This window comes from Mesoplodon mirus, assembly GCF_964341445.2.
Source record: "Mesoplodon mirus genome assembly, chromosome: 1".
Classification (NCBI taxonomy): domain Eukaryota; kingdom Metazoa; phylum Chordata; class Mammalia; order Artiodactyla; family Ziphiidae; genus Mesoplodon; species Mesoplodon mirus.
This window is the reverse complement of record NC_138976.1, coordinates 209,141,977-209,167,540: the sequence shown is the minus strand read 5'-3', so window position 1 is coordinate 209,167,540 and position 25,564 is coordinate 209,141,977. Positions and strand designations below refer to the sequence as shown.

General features: G+C 43.6%; 1 protein-coding gene across 2 annotated transcripts in view; it reads left to right on the top strand.

The window, feature by feature from the left end:
• BICD2 (BICD cargo adaptor 2) overlaps positions 1-9,054 on the top strand; it is a 55,134-nt gene extending 46,080 nt beyond the window's left edge. Inside the window, exons 4-8 of one of the 2 annotated variants that reach the window (XM_082620246.1) lie at positions 976-1,410; positions 2,045-3,052; positions 3,305-3,456; positions 4,831-5,041; positions 6,947-9,054. In XM_082620246.1, the coding sequence (XP_082476372.1) occupies positions 976-1,410; positions 2,045-3,052; positions 3,305-3,456; positions 4,831-5,041; positions 6,947-6,952 (1,812 nt within the window). In that variant the 3' untranslated portion in view covers positions 6,953-9,054. Of the gene's footprint in view, positions 1-975; positions 1,411-2,044; positions 3,053-3,304; positions 3,457-4,830; positions 6,926-6,946 lie in introns of those variants that run through there. The other variant, XM_082620245.1, reaches the window with a different exon arrangement.
• The last annotated feature ends 16,510 nt before the right edge of the window (positions 9,055-25,564 follow it).

The following is a 25,564-nucleotide window of genomic DNA, read 5'->3' as shown; positions in this document are numbered from 1 at the left end:
ACCTTTATTCCAGGAACCCTAAACAGCAGGGACCTGAGTATTTCAATTCTGCATAGGAAAGTGTGGGCCCATGTGCTTATGCTGACAGCAGAACCTCTGTGACTGTTACAACCAGCAGGGAGTGGATCTCCTCCCAGGAACACAAGCACAGGAGCTCCTTCCCTAGCTGCATAGCAGGCCCTCTGTGCTGCTGTGCTCATCTGCAGTCACACACAAGCATCCTGAGGAGGGGGAAAACAGGCCCTGGGCAGCACATGGTAGAGTCTGGCCCCTCCCTGGGGTTCCCCTACCCCAGGCCTTGACCCACAGAGACCCCCTTGGTCCTGCCTCTGAGTGGTTTATTCCTTGTTTCTTGCACACATATTGCAGAATAATAATTTTTTTTTTAAGTTGCCCATAGATCCTGAGTACCCACATCAAGCATTGGTTTCTGTCTGCTCTTTCCTTATCCACCTGCAAATATTGTTTCAACAGGCGTGGCCTTGGATTCTGCCTCTCTCACTCCCACTCCCACTCGGGCCTCTCTCAGTCTGGGTAGTATGTGCAGCTGAGGCGCATCCCACTTCAGTGGGAGTTTTAGTTCCTTCATTTTGAAATAGGATTAGAAGTAGTGGTCATATTGCACATCTAGATACATGTTTTACGTATCTTAAAATATTTAATCAATTCTTAGTGCTATTTAAGTAGTTTTAGAATTTAAAGTCAGTATACACTTGGCAACATTTTAAGTCACCTGACAAATGGGCAGTGTGGATGTGTTCTGATTTCCACGGCATCTCTGGTGATGAGCAAGTCTCATGCTTCTGCACTGTTCGTACCACGTGCACGTGTGTCCCAGGCGTGGGCCGACCATTTCCTGTGTGCACCTCATGCCTGTAACCCTCTAGGCATCCATGTCTTCCCAGCTGTGTAGTCAGCACAGCGGCGCTTCTTCCCCGTTCCTCAGGCATGGAAGAGTGTTGATCTCTTTCACAGGTGGAGTTTGAGGGCCTCAAGCATGAGATCAAGCGTCTGGAGGAGGAGACCGAGTATCTCAACAGCCAGCTGGAGGACGCCATTCGGCTCAAGGAGATCTCGGAGCGGCAGCTGGAGGAGGCGCTGGAGACGCTGAAGACAGAGCGGGAGCAGAAGAACAGTCTGCGCAAGGAGCTGTCGCACTACATGAGCATCAATGACTCCCTCTACACCAGCCACCTGCACGTCTCCCTGGACGGCCTGAAGCTTGGTGATGACGCCGAAGCCCTGGCCAACGGCTTCGAGCACGGTGGCCTGGCCAAGCTGCCGCTGGACAACAAGACCTCCACGCCCACCAAGGACGGCCTTGCTCCACCTTCCCCCAGCCTCGTTTCTGACCTCCTCAGTGAGCTCAACATCTCTGAGATCCAGAAGCTTAAGCAGCAGCTAATGCAGGTGAGCGGGTGGGTAGCCCCACCCCCGCCGGGTCTTGTCACAGCCCCGGGCCTTGGGCCCACGTGCACCATTCCCACCTCCACTCCTGTCCCCCGTGGTGTTGGCCAGACCTGCTCGTCACCAGGACAGCGCTTTCCTGACACTTTGTCAATGCTATGCACCTTCTTTTACTTACATTTCTTTTACATAGGTAATTCTGTATTGTTAACCTAAGTGGAATTGCAGCATTAGAGGTGGAAGGTGCCCAGAGAATTCAGTTTCTGGTTACAAGTTTGGGCACCACCAGAGGTTTTCTTACGTCCCTCTGAGGTCCCTGCGTGTAGTTTCCCATGCTGTGTCCTGTAGACACCTCACGTCAGGGTTTCCTGCCCCGACTGCACAGAATCCCAGGGTCTGCACCGCAGCCCCTTGGTTCACGGCATGTCTCTGAGGAGGGACTCGCCAAGCCCCGCAAGCATCTGGGCAGGGGCAAGAGCCATCATCGCCCCACACGTGACACCTCTGCCCGAATTTATCACAGGCTAGCAGGGTGATGGTCATGGCATGGATGGGGTCACTCCTGGGACTGTCCAGGGGTCCTCTGAGCGCAAGTACTCCTGTAGGCTGTTGACGGGCCCTTTCTGTGCCTTCGCAGATGGAGCGGGAGAAGGTGGGCCTGCTGGCAACGCTGCAGGACACACAGAAGCAGCTGGAGCAGGCCCGAGGGGCCCTGTCGGAGCGGCACGAGGAGGTGAGCCGCCTCACAGAGACCCTGGGTGCTCTGCGGCGCCTGCAGGCCAGCAAGGAGCGGCGGACGGCCCTGGACAGCGAGAAGGAGCGAGACAGCCACGAGGATGGTGACTACTATGAGGTGGACATCAATGGGCCTGAGATCCTGGCCTGCAAGTACCGTGTGGCCCTCGCAGAGGCTGGTGAGCTTCGGGAGCAGCTGAAGGCGCTGCGCAGTGCCCACGAGACCAGCGAGGCCCAGCACACCGAGGAGAAGGGCCGGCATGAGGCCGAAAGCCAGGCGCTCACTGAGAAGGTCTCCCTGTTGGAGAAGGCCAGCCGCCAGGACCGCGAGCTCCTGTCCCGGCTGCAGATGGAGCTGAAGAAGGTGAGCGACGTCGCAGGCGAGACACAAGGCAGCCTGAGCGTGGCCCAGGACGAGCTGGTGACCTTCAGTGAGGAGCTGGCCAACCTCTACCACCACGTGTGCATGTGCAACAACGAGACGCCCACCCGTGTGGTGCTGGACTACTACCGAGAGGGCCCGGCTGGCGCCGGCAGCGGCAGCCCTGAGGCCCGCGGGCGTCGCTCACCTGTCCTGCCCAAGGGGCCGCCTGCCGCAGAGGGTAGGGCCAGGGACAGCAGCCCCTCACCTGGCTCCTCACTGCCCTCGCCCCTGAGTGACCCGCGCCGGGAGCCCATGAATATCTACAACCTGATCGCCATCATCCGTGACCAGATCCGGCACCTGCAGGCCGCCGTGGACCGCACCACAGAGCTGTCGCGGCAGCGCCTGGCCTCACAGGAGCTGGGCCCAGCTGCAGACAAGGACCGGGAGGCACTCATGGAGGAGATCCTGAAGCTGAAGTCGCTGCTCAGCACCAAGCGGGAGCAGATCACCACGCTGCGCACGGTCCTCAAGGCCAACAAGCAGGTGTGCATGGCGCTCGGCTCCGGCAGGGGTGGGCACGTGGGCGGGCTGTTCTCACCCTCCCTGGCCTCCCGGCCCGTGCTTTTCCTGCTACTGAAGGAAAGGCGTGAGAAAACCTCACCTCAATGCTGTGGGGAGGGGCTGAGGCCTTGGAGAGGCCTCAGGGCTGGCTGGGGCCTTGGTCTGGGGCACTGAGGCGGCAGACCCCTCCTGACGCCCCTCACCTGCCCGTCTTTTGCATCCCTGACCCCCTAGACGGCAGAGGTGGCCCTCGCCAACCTAAAGAGCAAGTACGAGAACGAGAAGGCCATGGTGACCGAGACCATGATGAAGCTGCGCAATGAGCTCAAGGCCCTCAAGGAGGACGCGGCCACCTTCTCCTCACTGCGTGCCATGTTTGCCACCAGGTAACGCTTACTGTTCCTTTCGCTGCTCAGCAGCCCAGGAGCCTGGCCCTGCGGGTGATTCCATTTCTGCTGTGTGAAAACCCAGGGGCCCAGTTTTATCTCCACTCTACACCTAAGATGAGAAAGTTGGAAGCAGAAAGCTAAAAGAGTGGGTCCTTATGGCCAGCCTGGAGGCATGAGCTTCGAAGGAGAAACAGGCAAGTGGGCAAGCCAGTGATAACAAATGAGTTTGCCCCCAGAGCTTGGTGGGAAGTTCGTGTATTTAGAAGGAAGGTTCCCCTCCCAGCAGGGGCGGGGTCCCAGTGCTGCCCCTCTGACCCTACCAGTTAGAGTGTGTGGTGGTGGCGGGCGGCGTCTTTCTTTAGGCCAGTCCTGTGGTCAGGAAGCCGGGCAGGTGCAGAGCTGGAGGCTGCTTTTGGGGCCTGCTTCTGGGTGTTTCCCTATTCAAAGAGGCATGGCGCCATCTGCTGGCCAGTGTCAGTCAGGGTTGGGAGTCTGAGGCTCTGGGTTAATAAACGGGGTTGAAACTGAGCTCAGGGCCTACTTTGCCTTGTGCCAGGGTGCTGGGCACTCCCTGCATTTCAGCGATGTGGGAGGAGGGGGCAAAGACAAAGAAAGAAGCTTCCAGGCCTCTCTGGAAGCTTTCTTTCCTCCTGGGCAAAGTGCTTGGGAAAGATCTCACAGTCCTCAGCACATAGTATGTTGACCCTTGCTTGCTCAACTTGTTTTATTTAAAAGCCTGACTTCTCAGATGGTGCCAAGATCACAAACCTCGGGGTAAGGGTTAAAACTTGCTGATGGTCCTTGGCCTTGGCGGATGGGGGTGTAGGGTGGGTGTGCCCACCATCCCCTTCACCCAGGCCGCACTCCCTCCCTCAGGGACAGACCGAGGATGGGCATTTCTCTCACAGCTCCTTACCTAGGTGGGGAGCATGTGTCACAGCTCAGCAGATACTAAAATAGGGCTGTTTCTGACGTCCACATGTGCTTTTCCCAGGCTCTGGTTAGCCATTTGTTCTAGACTTACTAAGCACCTACTGTGTGCCTGGGCTATTCCGGGAACAAACCAATTCCTGCCCTCGGGTTTATCCCCACATCCTGAGAGCCAAGTGGTATCACACCTCCAGCCCGCTGCCCCTGAGCCACCTGGAGGCCTTGAAAGGCAGCCACCACCACCTTTAGTGAAAACTGGCTTCAGAGAGCCCCTCCCAGAGAAAGCCAAACCTTAGAGGGGCACATCCTCTTCATTTCTAGCCCAGTGAGCAGATGGGGTCTGCTCACCTTCTGGAGCCCTCAGTACGGGAGCCGTGATCACACACGCCGCTGGCTCTCCCAGGTCCTTCAGCCACGCTCTCGCCTCTTGTGTTCCCGCAGGTGTGACGAGTACATCACACAGTTGGATGAGATGCAGCGGCAGCTGGCAGCTGCTGAGGACGAGAAGAAGACACTCAACTCGCTGCTGCGCATGGCCATCCAGCAGAAGCTGGCGCTGACCCAGCGGCTGGAGCTGCTTGAGCTGGACCATGAGCAGACCCGGCGAAGCCGCGCCAAGGCCACCCCCAAGGCCAAGCCTGGCACCCCGAGCGTAAGTCACACCTGCGCCTGCGCTAGTGACAGGGCTGAGGGTGCTGGGCTGGCTGCCCAGGTGCTCTGTGGCGAGAAATATAACGTTTACTGCGATTAGGGCCGCAAGGGTACACGCTGCAGCTAACCTGCCGCATATCACCTGTCTGCTTCACCTCAACTAACCTGGCAGCAGTGGGACCATGGTGCTAGGCTGGTCTTAACTGTGACTAATGCACAGAGGGAAGAATTTAGCAGAGGCAGCCTGCTGCTCCACCTGGACACTGCAAGCTTTGTGTCTGTTTCTCACCCCTCAGGACCACCCTTCACAGCAGCTAGCTGCTCTCTTGGAGGGGTGGTCAAGGTGGGGTTGGAGCCATGTGTCCTCGCGAAAATGTGGCTTCCCAGGGCCTGGGTGCCATTGGCTCTCACTCGGAGGGGCAGAACTTGCTTTGAAACTTGCATGTTCCCTGCATGTGTCTAATGCAGTTGTACTGCCCCGGCACCCAGAAACCAGTGTTAGAGGTTCCAGCCTGAATCCCAGGTGCAGCCTCGGAGGACACTCTGTGCTTGGTACAGATTACGGAGAGAATTATTCTGTAGTTTGTGCGGCATCTTGTTACAGTTTATATTTGGGTCAGAATTACAGAATTCCTTCCCCTAAACCCAGAGGAAGAGCAGCCCTGTGGCCCACGTCCTCCAGCCCAGGCGTACATGTGCACTGGGCACCACCGGTCATGCTCAAGAGGCACAGGCATACCTAGCCACACCCCAGACCAGAGCTCAGCAGCCTCAGCTTCTCTTTCTGAGATTTGTATGCTTGTCTGGTGGCCTGCAAGGTGACAAATTGGCAGGCCAAAGGCTTGGGTTTTTTCCAATGAGAAAAACTTCCCAAGTGCCTGGCCAGACCTCTGTCCTCAGAGGAAGCCCATCCTTTTGTACTTAGAGTGTCCCCAGCTTCCAGTTGGATTTTTTTCACTCTCTGCCCATTATCAGGCCTTCCTCTCAGGGGGCGTCAGACTACAAGAAACAGGGCCATGGAAACCCCCAACCTGAGCTTGAGTTACCAGCAGGCCAGGCTGAAATGAGGGACTGGGTCCCACACCTATTAACTGAAGCCCGGCCTGGTGTGGGAAGGGAACCTTGAATGGACCCAGGGCTAGTTTCAGGATTCACAGTAGGAGGAATATGGTTCTTGATCATCAGTGCAATTCCAGAGGTGGTGACAGGCAGGAAAGGCAGCCATAGTACTCCCCCATGCTCAGAAGCTGCACCCACACCAAGAGCTTTGGCAGCCGAACTTCTCTCAGTGTTTCCCTCCATGTCATCCATGGGGCCCACCAGCCATGAAGCTGCAGTCTCCCTGAATAGCTCTTTGCCTCCTCTCTCTGGGGCCCAGAGGGCGAATTTTCATTGTCCCTACACGCAGGTATCTGCCCCCATTCCACTCTTTCCCTTAATTCCCAAGCATGTCTCAGTTCCCACCAGATGCCAGGTGCTACCCAGACCAACTTGGATTTGGCAAACTGCGGAGTGAAGATATACAGGATGGACCATACCTGTCCCTTCTGTGTGCCTATACCCAGCTCCAGGCTGTTCTGCAGATGGGATGTCAGGTCTTGGATTCCCCTCCCACTTGAGAAGATGTCAGGCCATCTCCCCTCTGCAAGCAGGACTTCCAGGGGCATGGCTGCCCGCTGGCGCCGCATACTGCTTCTGCCTCCTTGCCAAGCCTGGCACACAGCTTCTCTCCATACCTGTAAAGTAAAGGGTCTTCATGAGGTACTCGGGGCCAGCGGCGCCCCCTAACACATGCAGGTCTTCTCTGCTGCCAACTAACACACCCATGCCCTCACAGCTCGGTGAGAGCTTTAGCTGTCCGACGGGTGACCGGTTCTAACGTTGTCTTGTTTTCTCCCATTTTCAGCTGTAGAGTAGCTGCTGGGAGGACTCGGCCGCCGGCCCTGTCACACTGCAGCCCCCTCCCCTCCTCTCCCATGGGCCCACGCAGAGGAAGGAAAGGCAGCCTAAAAGTCCACTTAGAAACGGTTTTGGATTCTTTTCAAAATAGCATTCCCCAAGGTTTTAATGGCAGAGGAAATAAGAGCTTTAATGTTGAGAATGCCGCCAGCTGCTGCTTGGAAAGGCCTTTGTACAGGCGCTGAAGAACCTGCTTGGACAGCGACCACCAGGCTTGCTTAGGAACCCTCTAGAAACACTCACCACTGGGGTCTCCCTAATTACAGATACTCCTTTTCTACCCAATCCACCTGTGCACTTTTGATACTTTGATATTATATTTGCTTCCTTCATCCCTGGCGTAGAGACGGTCTCAGATGCCGTAGTCTGTCTCGTGGTCCTGTAGCTCCCAACGGTGTGTTGATCTGTTATCAGCACATGGCACAGATGTGTCCTCCTAGCGTGTAGCTCTAGACTGTTTAGGTGAAGGCTTCAACTTGGTAAGGAGCCCGGCTAAATGTATCCGCGCTGTGGTTCAGCAGCCTTTTAATTATACGGCATTGTGGTTCATGTTTGAAATTACAGATTTTAAATGCCATGTTCATTAAGAAATCCAGGGTATTCGGATTCTGGGGTTTTTCATATTGTATTATTATTATTCTTAGGAATAGTTCAATGTAACAAGAAGAAAACTTGACCTTTGCTCTGGTTAAACAGTAAAAGGCACTTGAAAACAAAAAGATAAATTATTGAATGAGTAGTATTACCTACAAATTCCAGAATTTTCTGGGTTTTAGGACATTGTGAAGCATGACTGATTAACAGAATTTTATACAACTGTACCAGTGAAATTCCAAATTGGAATTGTTTTGTTACTCCGGTTGTTGTGCCAAATTGTGGTACACTTAGAAAATTCTACAGTCGTCGATTTTTAGGGTGTTATATTTCAACGCCTTTTTGTTAGTAATCATTGCCAGTAGTGCCTTCATCAGTTTAGGGAGGTGTCCCAGCGTAGTTTATTCTCTAAAATGGACAGTGAAGAGCTAGTTGGGAATGTTGAAGGCCAGTGTGGACCAATCAGCGTGAACAGGTGCACACCTTCTAACCTGACCCTGGGCATCTTCATTGAGGGAAAGAAAACAGCAATTGTGCAAAATTCTGTTAGTCAGTGATTCTTTACTGTGCAGATCCTTGCAAATTCAGGGGCTGAGAAAACGAAAGTGAACACAAACCTTGAGTGTGCTTTGGGAACCAAATGGACTTTATGGGACAAGCTAAGCAAGCTATGTGAACAACACGCCACGTTTGTGAAGAGTGGGGCGGGTGGCAGGGGAGCCGGCACCGTCGGCCTCGTGCATTGGGGTGAGGGCTAGCCATAGTATTCTTTGCAAATGTGAGAGAGAGACATTATATATTCTCTTGCTTGGTGTTAACTAATCACTGTTAATTTCAGGAAACAGAAGTCACTAAAGCTCCTTAGCAAACCAGATCTGTGTCCTGTCCTGATTTGCTGAGTGAGGTTGTGCAAGTGGTCAAATTGGTACTCAAGGAGGAGGAAGAAGAAAAGGTGTCCTCTCTCCTCCAAAATACAGGACAAATTATAATAATATAAGTAGCAAGAAGAGAAGAATTCTGTTTCCTGGAATAAGCATTTTTATTCCTAGTTGTAGGGACCCCTATTTTTACCTTCTCTTACAGTGTTGATTCATAAGAAATAATGTTACATTTACAAAAACTTCATCTGTACGGGGTATTTATTTGCAATGATGTCTGTGTACTGTATTTTTTCTGTGCATTACCTTAGTGTCAGAATGTTGTCTTTATTTTAAGATCATATGCATGTTCTCCTGCCAAGGAACCTTTACACAGACCCAAACAAACAAAAATGCCTTCAGATTCTGAGAAAATGAGGCACAGCATGGAAAAGGAATAGGAAGGAGAAATCAGTCACAACTTGGGACACAGGCATATGGCGCAAATGTCTGTAAAGCCAGTGCACATAGGAACAGTGGGCCTGGGTAAAGGGTCACGTTGGTAGGACCAGTAAATAAAGAATAATAAAAAGACAAAGCACAAGACTTGCTCTCTGTGGCTGCTCTGACCCCCTGCTCCGATGACTTGTGGGTCCAGCAATGCACTATAATTCCAGCACCTAAAACAAGAAAACCAGCCTATCATTAACCCTGGTGGTGGAAACTGGAATCAACCTGGAGCCCATCTCAGGAGGCGTTGGGGGAAGGGGAGACAGGGGGTGCCCCCCGTGACGGGCGTCAGGTGTCGTGAGCACCCAGCAGCGTGGCAGTGAGAGCACATTGCCTTTGCATTGTACTGACCAGGAAGCCAAGAGGTTTGCATGACGAGGGATCCTTTGCCCTCCAAACTCTTGCTCTTTGTACCCAGGAATGAATAGGTGCAGGCAACAAGAGTTACTTGTTTGTGAGCACAAAACCATGTTCACCTGCAGGAATGTGTTCAAGGCACACTGAGCCCGTCCCAGTGATTGCTTGTGAGTGTGAGCATAGGGTACAAATCATGTCTGAGGGAACAGGAAGTCTTAGGGACAGTTTGCCACCTCTCCTTCTGATGGTCTCAGTCAGGCCTGAGTGATTTCACCCAAATCTCAGGGCTTCCCTTGGGGAGGCTGTCTGAGGTCAGGATCCTGCTACCCTGGCATCTCCCCAGGACCCCTCCCTCCACCCGGAGTCTCCCTTGGCTTCATGGTCACTGAGAGGCCCCCTCCTTCTGACGATCCCCACCCATCCCACTTTAGTAGCGTGGACCCATGTTCGGTTTGAAACTTTCTTTCCAAAGAAAATTGTTTTTCTAACTCAGGAGCTAGAAGGAGTCTTCTTTCCCTACTGGCCTGTCATCCCAACAGTTCCCTGGAAGAAGTTGGGAAGAGAGCCTGCAACAGATCTGGAGGAGACCCCCAGGAGGAGGGGGCATTGGCAGTGAGCTGAGCAGGGCAGGCTCTTTTTCAGGTGGGGATACCACCCGGTTCTTGGCCCAGTCCTGCTTTTTGGGGTGTTTGATTTGCACAAGCACATATGCTGAGGCCTTCCCTACCCCTCAGTGTGCTTCAGGCCCTTGAACATGTGCTTCTTCAGGAGTGGCAGGCTCCTGAGTGGGTGGGGTCCTGGGGAGCCCATGGGAGGGGTCAGTTAGAGCTTTCCACTTGGTCTTCCTTTCCGAGAGGGAGTGTCCCCATTCCTGCCACCTCCTCCATCTCTCTGCAGTGGTTTTCACCCCCACACACCCAAGCAGGTTACCAGAGCTGGAAACAACAGCACCAGCTTGGAGACACTGCCTCCTGCCTTTGGGAGCCTCCTGGGAAAACAGATATGCCTCCAGTCTGACATCACCTGGTGTGGAATTTTGGCAGGGATCAGATGCCATCAGGTTTGCCTCTGTTCTCACCTTTCATTTGTGCCCAAACAGAGCTGGAAGAGCGATGTGTTATCATTTTGTCAGATTTCTTGTGGGAAAGCACACTGGCTCTTGTGAGTTCACCTCAGTCATCCATGAACTTGCCTTGGTAAGCCTAGGTCCCTGGAGCGGAGGCTCCCTCCTCCCCTCCTCCCCCCCCCCCCCACACACACAGGGCTCCTCCTCCTAAGCAAATGGCAGTGCCACAGTACCTTACCCACAGAAAAGGCCTCCCTGCCTGGATAGTATGAGCACACCCCCTCGTGGGCCTCCATGAGAACAATAGGAATCAATGGTCACACACACACACCAGGATCCATTTTGTTCATCTCTTAAGGAATCAAGATTTGTTTTATTTACCCTAAAGTGTTTGTGAAGTATAGCACACATACATAGGAGTGCAAGCAAATGTCCAGTGGCTGTATATTTGCAAGATGGACACACTCTGCAGCCACCATCCAGATGAGAAAGCAGATGAAGGCAGGCAGCCCCCCAAAGCCCTCGTGCTTTCTGCGCCCACTCCCTTTCAGGGATAAGTCCCCGAGTCTGTCAGTTCAGGCCACTTGTGCCTTTTTCTGTACTTTATATAAATGGAAGCATACAGTAGAGACCCAGACCTATAATAGATTTGCTTACCAAACTGCATTGATTTCTCACACCTTCATCGAACTATGGGTGTCTCACTTTTGTTTCAAAGACATAAATCAATTGAATGTAAAATAATGGGAAAAGATATTCCATGCAAACAGTATCCAAAAGAGAACAGGAGTGACTCTACTAATATTAGACAAAATAGACTAATTAAGTCAAAAATTGTTACAAGAGACAAAGAGGAACATTATATAATGATAAAAAAGCCAATTCACCAATAAGATATAACAATTATATGCAACAGACAACCGAGCCCCCAAATACAGTGATAATACAAATTACTGAATACAAAAGAATAGACAAATAGATCGATGGAACAGATTAAAGAATGGTACTGGAACATCTGGACATCCACATGCAAAAAGTTAATCTAGACTCAGACCGTAAACGCTTCACAAAAACTAACTAAAATGGATTGTAGATTTATACTTAAAACTCAAAATTGTAAAACTTCTAGAAGAAAACATAGGAGAAAATCTAGATGACCTTGGGTTTGGCTTTTTAGATACAACACCAAAGGCATGATCCATGAAAGAAATAATTGATAAGCTAGGCTTCATTGCAATTAAAAACTTCTCCTCTGCAAAAGACATTGTCAAGAGAATGAGAAGACGGCTGTCTTCTGGAAAGAAGCTATTTGCAAAAAACATAAACTTTTCATTTTGGATAAAATAAAAGGGAATATTCTTACACTGTTGATGAGAATGTAAATTGGTGCAGCCACTATAGAAAATGGTTTGGAGGTTCCTTAAAAAACTAAATATAGAGTTACCATATGATCCAGCAATCCCACTCCTGGACATATATCTGGAAAAGACAAAACTCTAATTTGAAAAGATACATGCATCCCAGTGTTCATAGCAGGACTACAGTAGCCAAGACATGGAAGCAGCCCAAGTGTTCATCAACAGATGAATGGATAAAGATGTGGTGTATATATATGCAATGGACTATTACTCAGTATAAGAAAAGAATGAAATAATGCCATTTGCAGCAACATGGATGGACCTAGACATTATCATACTAAGTAAAGTAAGTCAGATAGAGAAAGACAAATAATATATATCACTTATATGTGGAATCTAAAAATTACTATAAATAAACTTATTTACAAAACAGAAACAGACATAGAAAACAAGCTTATGGTTACCAAAGGGATAGGGGAGTGTGTGTGTGTGTGTGTGTGTGTGTGTGTGTGTGTGTGTGTGTATTCTAATCACTTTGCTGTAAACCTGAAACTAACATGGTATTGTAGGTCAGCTATACTTCAATAAAAATAAATTCAAAAAAATTTCAGAATACCTTAATACTGTAATGGTAGTGTGTAAATCACTTAACTCTAGTATAAAAGCTAAAAGACAAAATTTAGCCACAATAATTTGTTAATGGTACACAATATAAAAATATGTAAATTGTGTGATCAGAAACATAAAATGGGGGGTGTAAAGCGGTACAGTTTTTATATGTGATCAAAGTTAAATTATCAATTAAAAATAACTGTTTTATGTAAGCCTCATGGAAACCACAAAGCAAAAACCTATAGTAGATACACAAAAGATAAAGAGAAAGGAGTCAAAGCACAACATTACAGACATTATCAAATCACAAATGAAAATAGGAAGAAAGGAACACAGGAATTACAAACCAGTCAAAACATTTAGCAACATGGAAATAGTCCTTACCTATTAATAATTACTAGTGTAATTACTAGTGTAAATGGATTAAGTTTTTTAATCAAAAGATACAGAGAGGCTGACTGGGTTAATACTGAAGGAAAAAAAATAAGACCCAACACCCTACAAGATTCTGCCTATAATCAGTCCAGCTTTAATGCCAGTTGTAGGCTGAAAGCAAAGGTATGGAAAAAGATATTCTACGCAAATGGAAACCAAAAGAGAGCAGGCGTAGATATACTTCTGGTGGACAATATAGACTTTAAGTAAAAAAATGTGACAAGAGACAAGGTCATAAATAATGAAATAATGATAAAGGGGTCATTAAGAAGATATAACAATTGTAAATAGGTAGGCACCCAACATTGCAGCTCCTGAATATATAAAGCAAATATTGACATGTGAAGGGAGAAATAGATAGCAATGCAATAATAATAGGAGACCTTAATATCCCACTTTCAACAATAGGGCATCCAGACAGGAAATCAGTAAGGAAACATTGGACTTGAACTGCATTTTAGACCAAATGGACCTAACAGATATATACAAAACATTCCATCCAACAACAGAAGATATACGTTGTTCTTAAACACACATGGAACATTCTCCAGAATATATCATACCTTTGGTTACAAAACATATCTTAACAAATTTAGGAAAACAAATCATAACAAGTATCATTTCTGACTGTAATGGCATGAAACTGGAAATGATTGACAGGAAATTTCACACACACAAAAAGGGAAATTAACACACACCTGAACAACCAGTGGGTCAAAGAAGAAATCAGAAGGAACATCAAAAAGTGTCTTGAAACAAATGGGAAAAAAACGTACCAAACTTATGGGATGCAGAAAAAGCAGTTCTGAGTAGGAAGTTTGTAGTGATAAGTGTGTACATTAAATAAACAACCTAGGACTTCCCTGGTGGTCCAGTGGGTCAGACTCTGTGCTCCCAATGCAGGGGGCTCGGGTTGGATCCCTGGTTGGGGAACTAGATCCTACATGCATGCTGTAACTAAGAAGTCTACATGCTGCAACTAAAACCCAGTGTGGCCTAAATAAATAAATAAATAAATAAATATTTAAAAAAAATAACCTAACCTTACATGTCAAGGAACTAGAAAAAGAAAAAGCCCAGCATTAACGGAAGGAAGGAAATAGCAATTATAAGAGTAAAAATAAATGAAATGGAGATTAGAAAACAATAGAAAAGGTGAACAAAGCCAAGAGCTGTTTTTTGAAAAAATAAAATTGACAAACCTTTAGCAAACTTACTTTAAAAAGAGAGAAGATGCAAACAAAGTCAGGAATGAAAGAGGAGGCATTACAACTGATACCACAGAAATACAAGAATCATAAAATACTACTATGAACAAATTATATGCCAACAAATTGGATAGCCTAGAAGACAGATATAAATTTCTAGAAACACAACCTACCAAGACTGAATTGTGAAGAAATAAAAAATCTGAACAGACCAGTAACAAATAAGGAGACTGAATCATAATGAAAAACACCCCAACAAAGAAAAGTTCTGTACCTAAGGTTTCACTGGTGACTTCTACCAAACCTGTCAAGAATTAATACCAATCTGTCTCGAGCTCTTTCAAAAAACTGGAAGAGAAGGGAACACTCCCTAACTCATTCTATAAAGCTAGCATTACGCTAATACCAAAGCCCAACAGGGACACTATAAAAGAAAATTACAAGCCAATACCTCTGATAAACATAGATGCAAAAATCCTCAACAAAGTCCTAGCAAACCAAATTCAACAGCACATTAACAGTTCATCAAGATGAATTGGGATTTATCCCTGGGATGCAAGAACAGTTCAACTTACATAATAAATGTAATATACAACATTAACAGAATGAAGGAAAACACATGATCATCTCAATTGAGGCAGAAAAAGGGACTTCCCTGGCAGTCCAGTGGTTAAGACTCTGTGCTTCCACTACAGGGGACGTGGGTTCAATCCCTGCTTGGGGAACTAAGATCCCACATGCTGCACAGCATGGCCAAAAAATAAAGAAAAAATAAAGATAGAGGCAGAAAAGGCATTTGACAAAATTCAGTATCCTTTCACAATAAAAATAGCCAACTAGGAACAGGAGGAAACTACCTCACCATAATAAAAGCCATATATGAAAAAGCGACAGCAAATATCAGATTCAGTGGTGTAAGACTTGAAAGCTTTTCCTCTAAGAGCAGGAACAAGGCAAGAATGCCCACTTTCACCACTTCTATTCTACACAACTGGAAGTTCTAGCCAGAGTAATTAGGCAAGAAAAAAATAAAACATAAAGTCATCCAAATTGGAAAGGATGGATTAAAATTTTCTCTGTTTGCAGATGATATAATCTCATATGTAAAAAAAGGAAACGTTTGCATAGAAAATACTGTTACAATTAATAAGTGAATTCAGCAAAGTAGAAGAATGCAAAGTCAATACACAAAAATCGGTTTTGTTTCTATACACTAACAATGAATAATCTGAAAAGGAAATTGAGAGAGCAATCCCATTTACAATAGCATCAAAAATAATAAATACTTAGGAATAAATTTAACCAAGGAGGTGAAAGACCTGTACACTGAAAATTATAAATCACTGATGAAAGAAGTTGAAGAAGGCACAAACAAATGGAAGGAAAATCCTGTGTTTATGATTGCAATAATAATTATTATTAAAGTATCCATACTACTCAGGGCAACCTATAGATTCAGTGAAATCTCTTATGAAAATTCTAATCCATTTTTCACTGAAAAAAAAATCCTAAAATTTGTATTGAACCACAATAGACCTTGTGTACCCAAAGAATTTTTGAGAAAGAAGAACAAAGCTAGAGGACTAACACTTCCTAATTACAAAGATATAATAATATCATACTGGGGCTTCCCTGGCAGTTCAGTGGTTAAGACTCCATGCTTCCACTGTGGTGGGGCACAGGTTCAATCCCTGGTCAGGGAACTAAGATCCCGCATACCACATGGTGCAGCCAAAACAAACAAACAAACAAACAATATACTGTCATATAAAGACATGCTGACCAGAGAACTCTGTTCCATTAGAAAGTCCATAAACCCACACATATATCGTCAACTAACCTTCAACAAGGGCACCACGAACACACAATGGGGAAACGATAGTCTCTTCAATAAATGGTGTTGGGAAAACTGGATACTCACTACAAAAGAACGAAACAGGACACATATCTTTCATTATTTGAAAAAATCAACTTGAGAGGGATTAAAGACTTAAATGTAAGTAAGTCCTGAAACCATAAAACCATAAAAAAAGCTCCTTGACATTCATCTTGACAGTCATTTCTTGGATATGACACCAAAAGAACAGACAACAAAAACAAGTGAGATTACATTAAACTAAAAAGCTTCTTCACAGCAAAGGAAACGGTCAACAAAATAAAAAGGCAACCTACATAATGGGAGAAAATGTTTGCAAACTATATATCTGATAAGGAGTAATATTCAAAATATGTAGGGAATTCAATGGGGAAAAAAAGTAACCTGATTAAAAAGTGGGCAAAGGACCTGAATAGACACTTTTCCAAGGAAGACATAGCTATGCCATTAGGTACATGAAAAGTTGCTCAACATCACTAGTCATTAGGGAAATTCAAATCAAAACCACAATGAGATATCACCTCACACCCATTAGGATGGCTATTTTAAAAAGACAACAGATAACAAGTGTTGTTGAGGATGTAGAAAAAAGGAAACCTTTGTACACTGTTGATAGGAATGTAAATTGGTACAGCCATTAGGGAAAATGGTACGAAAATTCCATAAAATTAAAAAAAAAACTGCCATATGATCCAGTAATCTCTCTTCTCGGCTTTTATCCAAGGGAAACAAAATGAGTATCACATAGAGATTTGCAGTCCTGTGTTTATTACAGTATTTTCCACAATAGCCAAGATATGGAAACAAGTTAAGTGTACCTTGACAGATGAATGAAGGTAATGTGGTATATACATACAATGGAATATTATTGAGGCATAAAAAGAAGGAAAGCCTGCCATTTGCAATGACATGGATGAACCTGGCAGGCATTATACTAAGTGAAATAAGCCAGGCAGAGAAAGATAAATGCTGTGTGCTGTGATTCATATGTGGAATCTTAAAAAAAAAAAAGTCTCATAGAAGCAGAGTAGAATAGTGGTTGCCAGGGGCTGGGGCTGGGGAAAATGGGGAGATATTGGACAAAGGGTACAAACTTTCATTTATAAGATGAATAAATTCTGGGGATCTAATGTACAGTATGCAAATTAAATATGTAAAGCTGTATATAATCAGATCAGCATATAGTATAGATTACTATAGTTAGGACTATTGTATATATAAAATTTGCTAAGAAAGTAGATTTGAAGCTTTCTCACCACACACACACACACACACACACACAGAGGCACAAAAGGCAACTATGTGAGGTAATGGATGTGTTAATGGTAATCTTTTTACAATGTATTTGTATATCAAATCATTGCATTGTACACTTTAGATATATACAATTTGACTTGTCAATTATACCTCAATAAAGCTGGAAAATAAAATGACTGAAAGGGGAGAGGATAGAGGTGTAAAAGGAGCAGGCTTTTTTTTTTATGTTATTGCAGTTAAGATGGTATAAATTCAGATTAGAATGGTATAACTTTAGGATGTTAAATGTGATCTTCTGGTAAACGTAAAAGAAAATATCTATAGAATATACACAAAAGGAAGTTAGAATGAAATTTAAAGATTTTACTACCAAAAAATCAACTAAACACAAAATAAGACAAAAACACAGAAAATGAGGACGAAAAGGTTATAGGGCATAAAAACAAACAAAAAACTCAATGACAGAAGGAAGTCCCTCTTTAATTACTCATTAATTACACTTAATGAGTAATTAAGTGTAAATGGATTAAACTCTCCAATCAAAAGACAGATATTTGGCAGAATGGATTTTTAAAATGATCTGACTATATGCTGTCTATGAACAACTCAATTGAGATCTAAAGACACAAAAAGAAAAGGATATATGCAACAACATAGAAGGATCTTGAAGTCATTATACTAAGTAAAATAAGCCATTTACAAAACGATAAAAATACTGTATGATTCTGCTTACATGAGGTACTTAGAGTAATCAAAATCATAGAGATAGAAAGTAGAATGGTATTGCCAAGGGTTGGGAGGAGTGGGCAAAGGGGAGTTATTGTTTAATGGGTACAAAGTTTAAGTTTTATGAGATGAAAAGAGTTCTGGAGATGGATGGTGTTGATGGTTGCAAAACATGAATGTACTTAATGCCTTTCTACTGTACACTTAAAAAAGGTTAAGATGGTAAATTTTAGGTTATGTGTATTTTACCACATTTTAAAAATTGGGGTAAAAAAGATGCTCAACATCACTAATCTTGGGAAAATGCAAATCAAAACTACAGTGAGATACAATCTCATACCCATTATGATGCCTACTATCCAAAAAAAAGGAAAATAATGTATTGATAAAGATGTGGAGAAATTGGAACCCTTGTGCACAGTTGGTGGGAATGTAAAATGGTATAATCAATGTGAAAAACAGTATGGTGGATACTCAAAAAATTAAAAATGGAAATACCACATGATCCAGAAATTTCACTTTTGGGTGTATATACTCAAAATAATTAAAAGCAATATCTTATGAAGATATTTGTACACGAATGTTCATAGCAACGTTATTCACAGTAGCTAAAATGTGGAAGCAACTCATGTCCCTTGATGGATGAATGGTTATGCAAAATGTGGTGTATGCATACAATGGAATACTATTCAGCCTTAAAGGTAAGGACATTTTGACATTCTGGATTAAACTTAAGGACATTATACTAAGTGAAATAAGCCAATCACAAAAAGACAAATACTGTATGATTCCACTTATGAGGTACTCAGAGGAATCAAAATCATAGAGACAGAAATAGAATGGTGGTTGCCAGGAGGCTGTGGGTTGGGAAAGATGGAGAATTCTTGTTTAATGGGTATAGAGTTTCAGTTTTACAAGATGAAAAGAGTTCTGGAGGTGGGTGATGGTGTGGTACATAACAGTCTTAATCTACTTAATACCACTGAATTGTACAATTAAAAATAGTTAAGATAGTATATTTAATGTTATGTGTATCTTACCACAATAAACCACTTTCAGTAATTGAAAGAACTAGGCAGCTAATTAGAAAGGATAAAGAAGATTTGTACAACACTTATCAAGCAACTTGACCCTAGCTGACACTTATAAAACACCCAACTGTAGAGTACATATTCTTTTCAAGTATTCATGGAACATTCTTCAGCGTAGTCCGTATTTTGAGACACAAAACAAGTGTTATAAGGTTGAAGAAGATAGAAATTATACAAGGAATGCTCTCTGACACAATAGAATTAAAATAGAGGTCCATAACAGTAATATGAGAAAGCTCAGAATATTTGGAAATCAAAAAACACACTTCTTAATACCCTGTGTCCAAAGAAGAAATTAGAAGGAAATTTTAAAAATATTTCTAACTGAAAGAAAAGAAAAAAGCAACAAATCAAAATATAGGGGATGCAGCTAAAGAAGTGCTTAAGGAAGTGCTTTAAACACTTAAGTCAAAAAGAAAAAAAGGTATGTCAAACTAACAATTGCTTAAGTTGTTAAGAAAGTATAAAAAGAAGTATAGAGAATTCCCTGGAGGTCCAGTGGTTAGGACTCTGCACTTTCACTGACGTTCAATACCAGGTCAGGGGGACTAAGATCCGACAAGCTGCATAGCAAAAAAAAAAAAAAAAATTTATCATAACGCAAATAGAATGAAGGAAATTATAAAGATCAAAAGCATAGGGAGAGATCAAGATGGTGGACTACAAGGACATGGAGCTCACCTTCCATAAATACATCAAAAATATATCTACATGTGGAACAATTCTTACAGAATACTGGATGCTGGCAGAACTCATACAACCAAAGCTGCAAGAAGGATCACCACATAACCAGGTAGAGCAAAAGAAAAAAAAAAGGAATCAGGAGGAGACCTGCACCCCTGGGAGGGAGCTGTGAAAGTGGAAACATTCCCTCGCCCTGGGAACACCCTTCCCCTGCTGGGAGGTCAGCCGGGACAAAAAGGGAGCTTCAGAGGCTCAGAGGAGAGTGCAGCAACTGGCTTGCAGCAGGCAGAACAGAAAGAGACCAGCACAGACAGTCCTGGCCACCTGGCTGCATGCCGCAGCCTGAGACGTGCATCTGCTGTTGCATGCAGGGGCTGGTTCCTGAAACTCAGGCTTCAGCAGACAAACCTGGAGAAAAGACTGGAGTTGGCTGCATGGAGACAGCCTGAAGGGGCTGGAGTGTGGCTCAGGCCATAACTGGGGGTGTGCGCAGGATGAAGCCCAAATACCCCATAGAAACCCCATTGTTAACACACATGAAGGGAGGGGCAGGGCCCCACCATAGCAGTCTCATTTTCTGCATGCTCACAGCAGGCACGGCTCCACCTCTATGAACTCTGGGAGCATGCCCATGGTTGCGCACACATGGAAGCGGGGCTGAAATCAGCCGTGTCTGGTGGCTTTACAACTTTGACTGATTTATGCTGCTGGTGCCTTTGTAAGCTCAGTGCGTGCAGGACATCTTAGCGAATTACTGGTACTCCCATGGCTGTGGGAAGTCCAGAGTTAGCAGCTTCAGGCTTTGTGGGTTTATGTACGCAGAGGTGGGGCCAGGGTCTATGCTGATTCTGTAGCACCTGTGGTGGGTCCAGATGTGCGACTATGCATGACTACAGTGGGTCCCAGTGCCTGACTTCAGTTCTGCGCTGGTGGATTTAAGAACACAGTGCCTGAGAGACATCTGGTCAATTGCCTACATTCCCACGGCTGAGGTGGGGCCAAGGGCAGTGCCAAAAACAGTGTACTTTGTGAACGTGCACAATGGGTAAGAGATGACACAACAGAGTGCACTTCCCAGTGGAAAGCTCCTGTGGAGGAATGCTCAGTGGCTTCTCTCCCAGTGGAAGTGCTCCAGTTCCACCTACTTCACACTGCAGCTCAGAAACAGATCTGTGGCTTCTACTCCAACAACTAGGGAGCAGACCCTGCTCCTGACAAGGCTATAACAGCCAAAGAGCAAAGAGGAGGCCCTACTCAACATCCAGTGCAGGCTCTATTCAACATAACACCAGTCACACCCCCTATCAAGGGGATAACGGCCAGCACACACTGAGAAAAGATGTGGCAGGCAACCATACCTAAAACAACCCTCACACCAAAAATGTTAGATTCATGCAGCCTACACAGGGACACTCCCACTTAAAAACAGCCCTTCAAGACCACAGTAGATAATTGTTTCTCCTAAACTCAGAGAATCAGAGAAATATAAGTAAAATGAAGAAGCAAAGGAGCCACTCCCAATGAAAAGAACAGGAGAAATCCCCTGAGAGAACAAAGAAAGAGACCTTTCCAGTCTACTAGATCCCAAGATCAAAAAGGAAGTAATAAAAATACTGAAGGAATTAAGAAAGGCTATCGATAGAAATGTAGATCACTGTAAGAAGGAAATAGAAAGTATAAAGAGGAACTAAGTACAATTAGAAAACTCATTTGCTGAGATGAAAGCTGAGCTAAAGACAATAAATAGCAAACTAATGTCGAAGAACGAATAAGTGATCTGGAAGATGGAATAATAGGAATCGCCCAATCAGAACAGCAGACAGAAAAACAAATGGGAAAGAAGAAAGAAAGCAATATACGAGATCTATGGTATAATGTAAAGTGAGCCAATCTACGCATAATAGGGATCCCAGAAGAAGAAAGAGAATAGGGGATCAAAAAGTATTTGAAGAAATTATAGCTGAAAACTTCCCAAACCTAAGGAAGGAAATAGATATCTGGGTACTGGAAACAGAGGGTCCCAAACAAGATGAACCCAAACAGACCTACACCAAAACATTATAATTAAAATGGCAAAAGTTTAAGATAAAGAGAGGATTCTAAAGGGAGCAAGAGAAAAACAAAGAGTCAGTTACAAGGGAACCCCCATAAGGCTATTAACTGATTTTGCTACAGAAATGTTGCAGGCCAGCAGGGAGTGGTGAGATATATTCAAAGTCCTGAAAAGGAAAAAAACCTTCAATCTAGGATACTCTACAAAGCAAGATTATCATTTAGAATAGAAAGGGAGATAAAGAATTTCTCAGACAAGCAAAAACTAAAAGAATATAGCAATACTAACCCTATCTTAAAAGATATATTGAAAAGTCTTCTCTAAATAGAAAAGAAGCCAGAATCTATAGGAAAGAGAAAATCACAACTGGAAAATAAATCACTTAAATAAGCCACTACATAGAATTAAAAAAAAAATAAATTTTGAAAACAATGATAACTACAATGAACAGCAAAAGGATAAACATGAAGATGTAAAAGAGGACATTAAAACAACAGAAGGTGGGGGAGAGGAGTAGGAAAGTGTAGGTTTTTTTTAAAGAATGTGTTTGAGCCTATATGACTACCAGTCTAAAGCAAGTAGATATAGTAATTTGTTAATATACTCGAAAAACAGGGTAGCCACAAATGAAAACCATACAATAGACACACGAAAACCAAAAATAAATGAGAGAACTCAAGCATAATACAAAAAGTAATCAAACACAAAAAGAAGAAAAAAAGAAAGGAACAAAAAAGAAATACAAAATCAACTGGAAAACAAGGTTTAAAATGGCAATAAAACACATCTATCAATAATTACCTTAAATGTCAATGGTTTTAATGCTCGAATCAAAAGACATAGAGTGGCAAATTGGATAATAAAACAAGAACCTACATATGCTGCCTATAAGAGACCCACTTTAGGGCAAAGGAGACACATAGACTGAAAGTGAGGGGATAGAAAAAAGGTATTTCATGCAAACGGAAATGACAAGAAAGCCAGGGTAGCAATACTCATATCAGGCATAATAGACTTTTAAAAAAGAGGCCATAAAGAAAGATAAAGAAGGACACTATATAATGATAAAAGGATCAAGAAGAGGATATTACACTCATTAACAGATGCAGCCAATATAGGAGCACCTAAATACATAAAACAAATAGTAACAGCCATAAAGGGAGAAATTGACAGGAATACAATAATAAACTTTAACACCCCACTGACCTCAATGGACATATCTTCCAGACAGAAAATTTGTAAGGCTAGAGATCCCAAATGAAACAATAGAATAATTGGACTTAATTGATATCTTCAGGACATTACATTTAAAAAAAAAATGAAAATACACATTCTTCTCAATGCACATGGAACATTCCCTAGGATAGACCACATACTAAGACACAACAACAAGCCTCAACAGATTTAAGAGGATAGAAATTATTTCAATCATCTTCTCTGACCACAATTGCATGAAACTAGAAATCAACCACAGAAAGAGAAACAACAAAAAAAACACTTATATGGAGACTAAACAACATACTACTGAAAAACCAATAGGCCAATGATGAAATCAAAGAGGAAATTTAAAAATACCTTGAGACAAATGACAATGAAAACACAACCATACAAAAATCTATGGGATGCAACAAAAGCAGTCTTAAGAGGGAAATTCATAGCCATACAGGCCTTCCTGAAAGAGCAAGAAAAATCTCAAATAACAATCTAACCTACCACCTAAAAAAATTAGAAAAAAAAGCACAAACAAAAGTCAGCAGAGGAGAGGAAATAATAAAGATCAGAGAGGAAATAAATAAAATAGAGATTAAAAATAGAACAAATTAATAAAACCAAGAGCTGATTTTTTGAAAGGGTAAACAAAATCAACAAACCTCTGGCTGGCCAGGTTCACCAAGAAGAAAAGAGAGAGGACCCAAATAGACAAAATAAGAAATGAAAGAGGAGAAATAATGACTGATACCACAGAAACACAAAAAAAACCATAAGAGAGGGGCTTCCCTGGTGGTGCAGTGGTTGGGAGTCCGCCTGCCGATGCAGGGGACGTGGGTTCGTGCCCTGGTCCGGGAGGATCCTGCATGCCGCGGAGCGGCTGGGCCCATGGGCCATGGCCACTGGGCCTGCACGTCTGGAGCCTGTGCTCCGCGATGGGAGAGGCCACAATGGTGAGAGGCCCGTGTACTGCAAAAATAAATAAATAAATAAGAGAATACTATGAAAAATTATACGCCAACAAATTGCATAACCTAGAAGAAATGGAAGAGTCTCTAGAAACATATAGCCCACCAAAACTGAATCAAGAAGAAATAGATAATTCAAACAGACCAGTTACTAGAAGTGAAATAGAATCTGTAATTTAAAAAACTCCCTGCAAACAAAAGTCCAGGACCAGATGGCTTCACTGGGTAATTCTACCAAACATAACAAAGAAGAATTTATACTGATCTTTCTCAAGCTCCTCCAAAAGATTGAAGAGGAGAGAACACTCCCAAAGCCATTCTCTGAACCCACCATAACCTTTATACCAAAACCAGACAAAGACACTACAGAAAGAAAGAAGGAAGGAAGGAGGGAGGGAGGGAGGGAGGGAGGGAAGGAAGGAAGGAAGGAAGGAAGGAAGGAAGGAAGGAAGGAAGAAAGAAAAGAAAGAGAAAGAGAAAGAAAGAAAGAAAACATAAATTACAGACCAATATCTTAGATGCAAAAATTCTCAACAAAATATTAGGAAACCAAATCCAACAGCACATAAAAAGGATCATACACCATGATCAAGTTGGATTCACCCCAAGGTTACAGGGATAGTTCAACATATGCAAATCAATGATATGCCACATCAACAAAAGACAAAAACCATATGATCATCTCACTAGATACAGAAAAAGCATTTGATAAAATTCAACATCGATTCATGACAAAAACTGTTACCAAAGTGAGTATAAAGGGAACATATCTCAACATAATAAAAGCTATTTATGGCAAACCCACAGCCAACATAATACTCAATAGTGAAAAGATGAAAGCCTTTCCACTAAAATGTGAACAACACAAGGATACCCACTCTCACCACTTCTCTTCAACATAGTATTGGAAATCCTAGCCACAGCAGTCAGACAAGAAAAAGAAATAAAAGGTATCCAAATTGGGAGGGAAGAGGTAAAATTGTCATTATATGCAGAATGACATGATATATATAGAAAACCCTAAAGACTCCACACAAAAACTACTAGAACTGATAAGCAAATTCAGCAAGGTAGCAGGATACAAGATTAACAGACAGAAATCTCTTGCATTTCTTTACACTAACAATGAAATATCAGAAAGGGGAAGTAAAAAACAATCCCTCTTAAAAATTGCATCCAAAAAAAAAAACAAAACAAAACTTTGGAATAAAACTGACCAAGAAGGTGAAAGACTTACATGCTGAGAACTATAAAACATTGATAAAATAAATTGAAAATGATTCAAAGAAATTGAAAGATAGCCCATGCTCTTGGATTAGAAGAATTAATATTGCTAAAATGGCCATACTACTCAAAGCAATCTACAGACTTAATTCAATCCCTATCAAATTACCCATGACATTTTTTACAGAACTAGAACAAATAATCCCAAAATTTATATGGAACCATAAAAGATCCAGAATTGCCAAAGCCATCCTGAGGAAAAAGAACAAAGCTGGAGGCATAACCCTCCCAGACTTCAGGCAATACTACAAAGCTACAGTAATCAAAACAGCATGGTATTGGCACAAAAACAGACATGGATCAATGGAACAGAATAGAGAGCTCAGAAATAAACCCACATACTCACAGTCAATTAATCTTCAACAAAGGAGGCAAGAATATACAATGGAGAAAAGATAGTCTCTTCAACAAGTAGTGCTG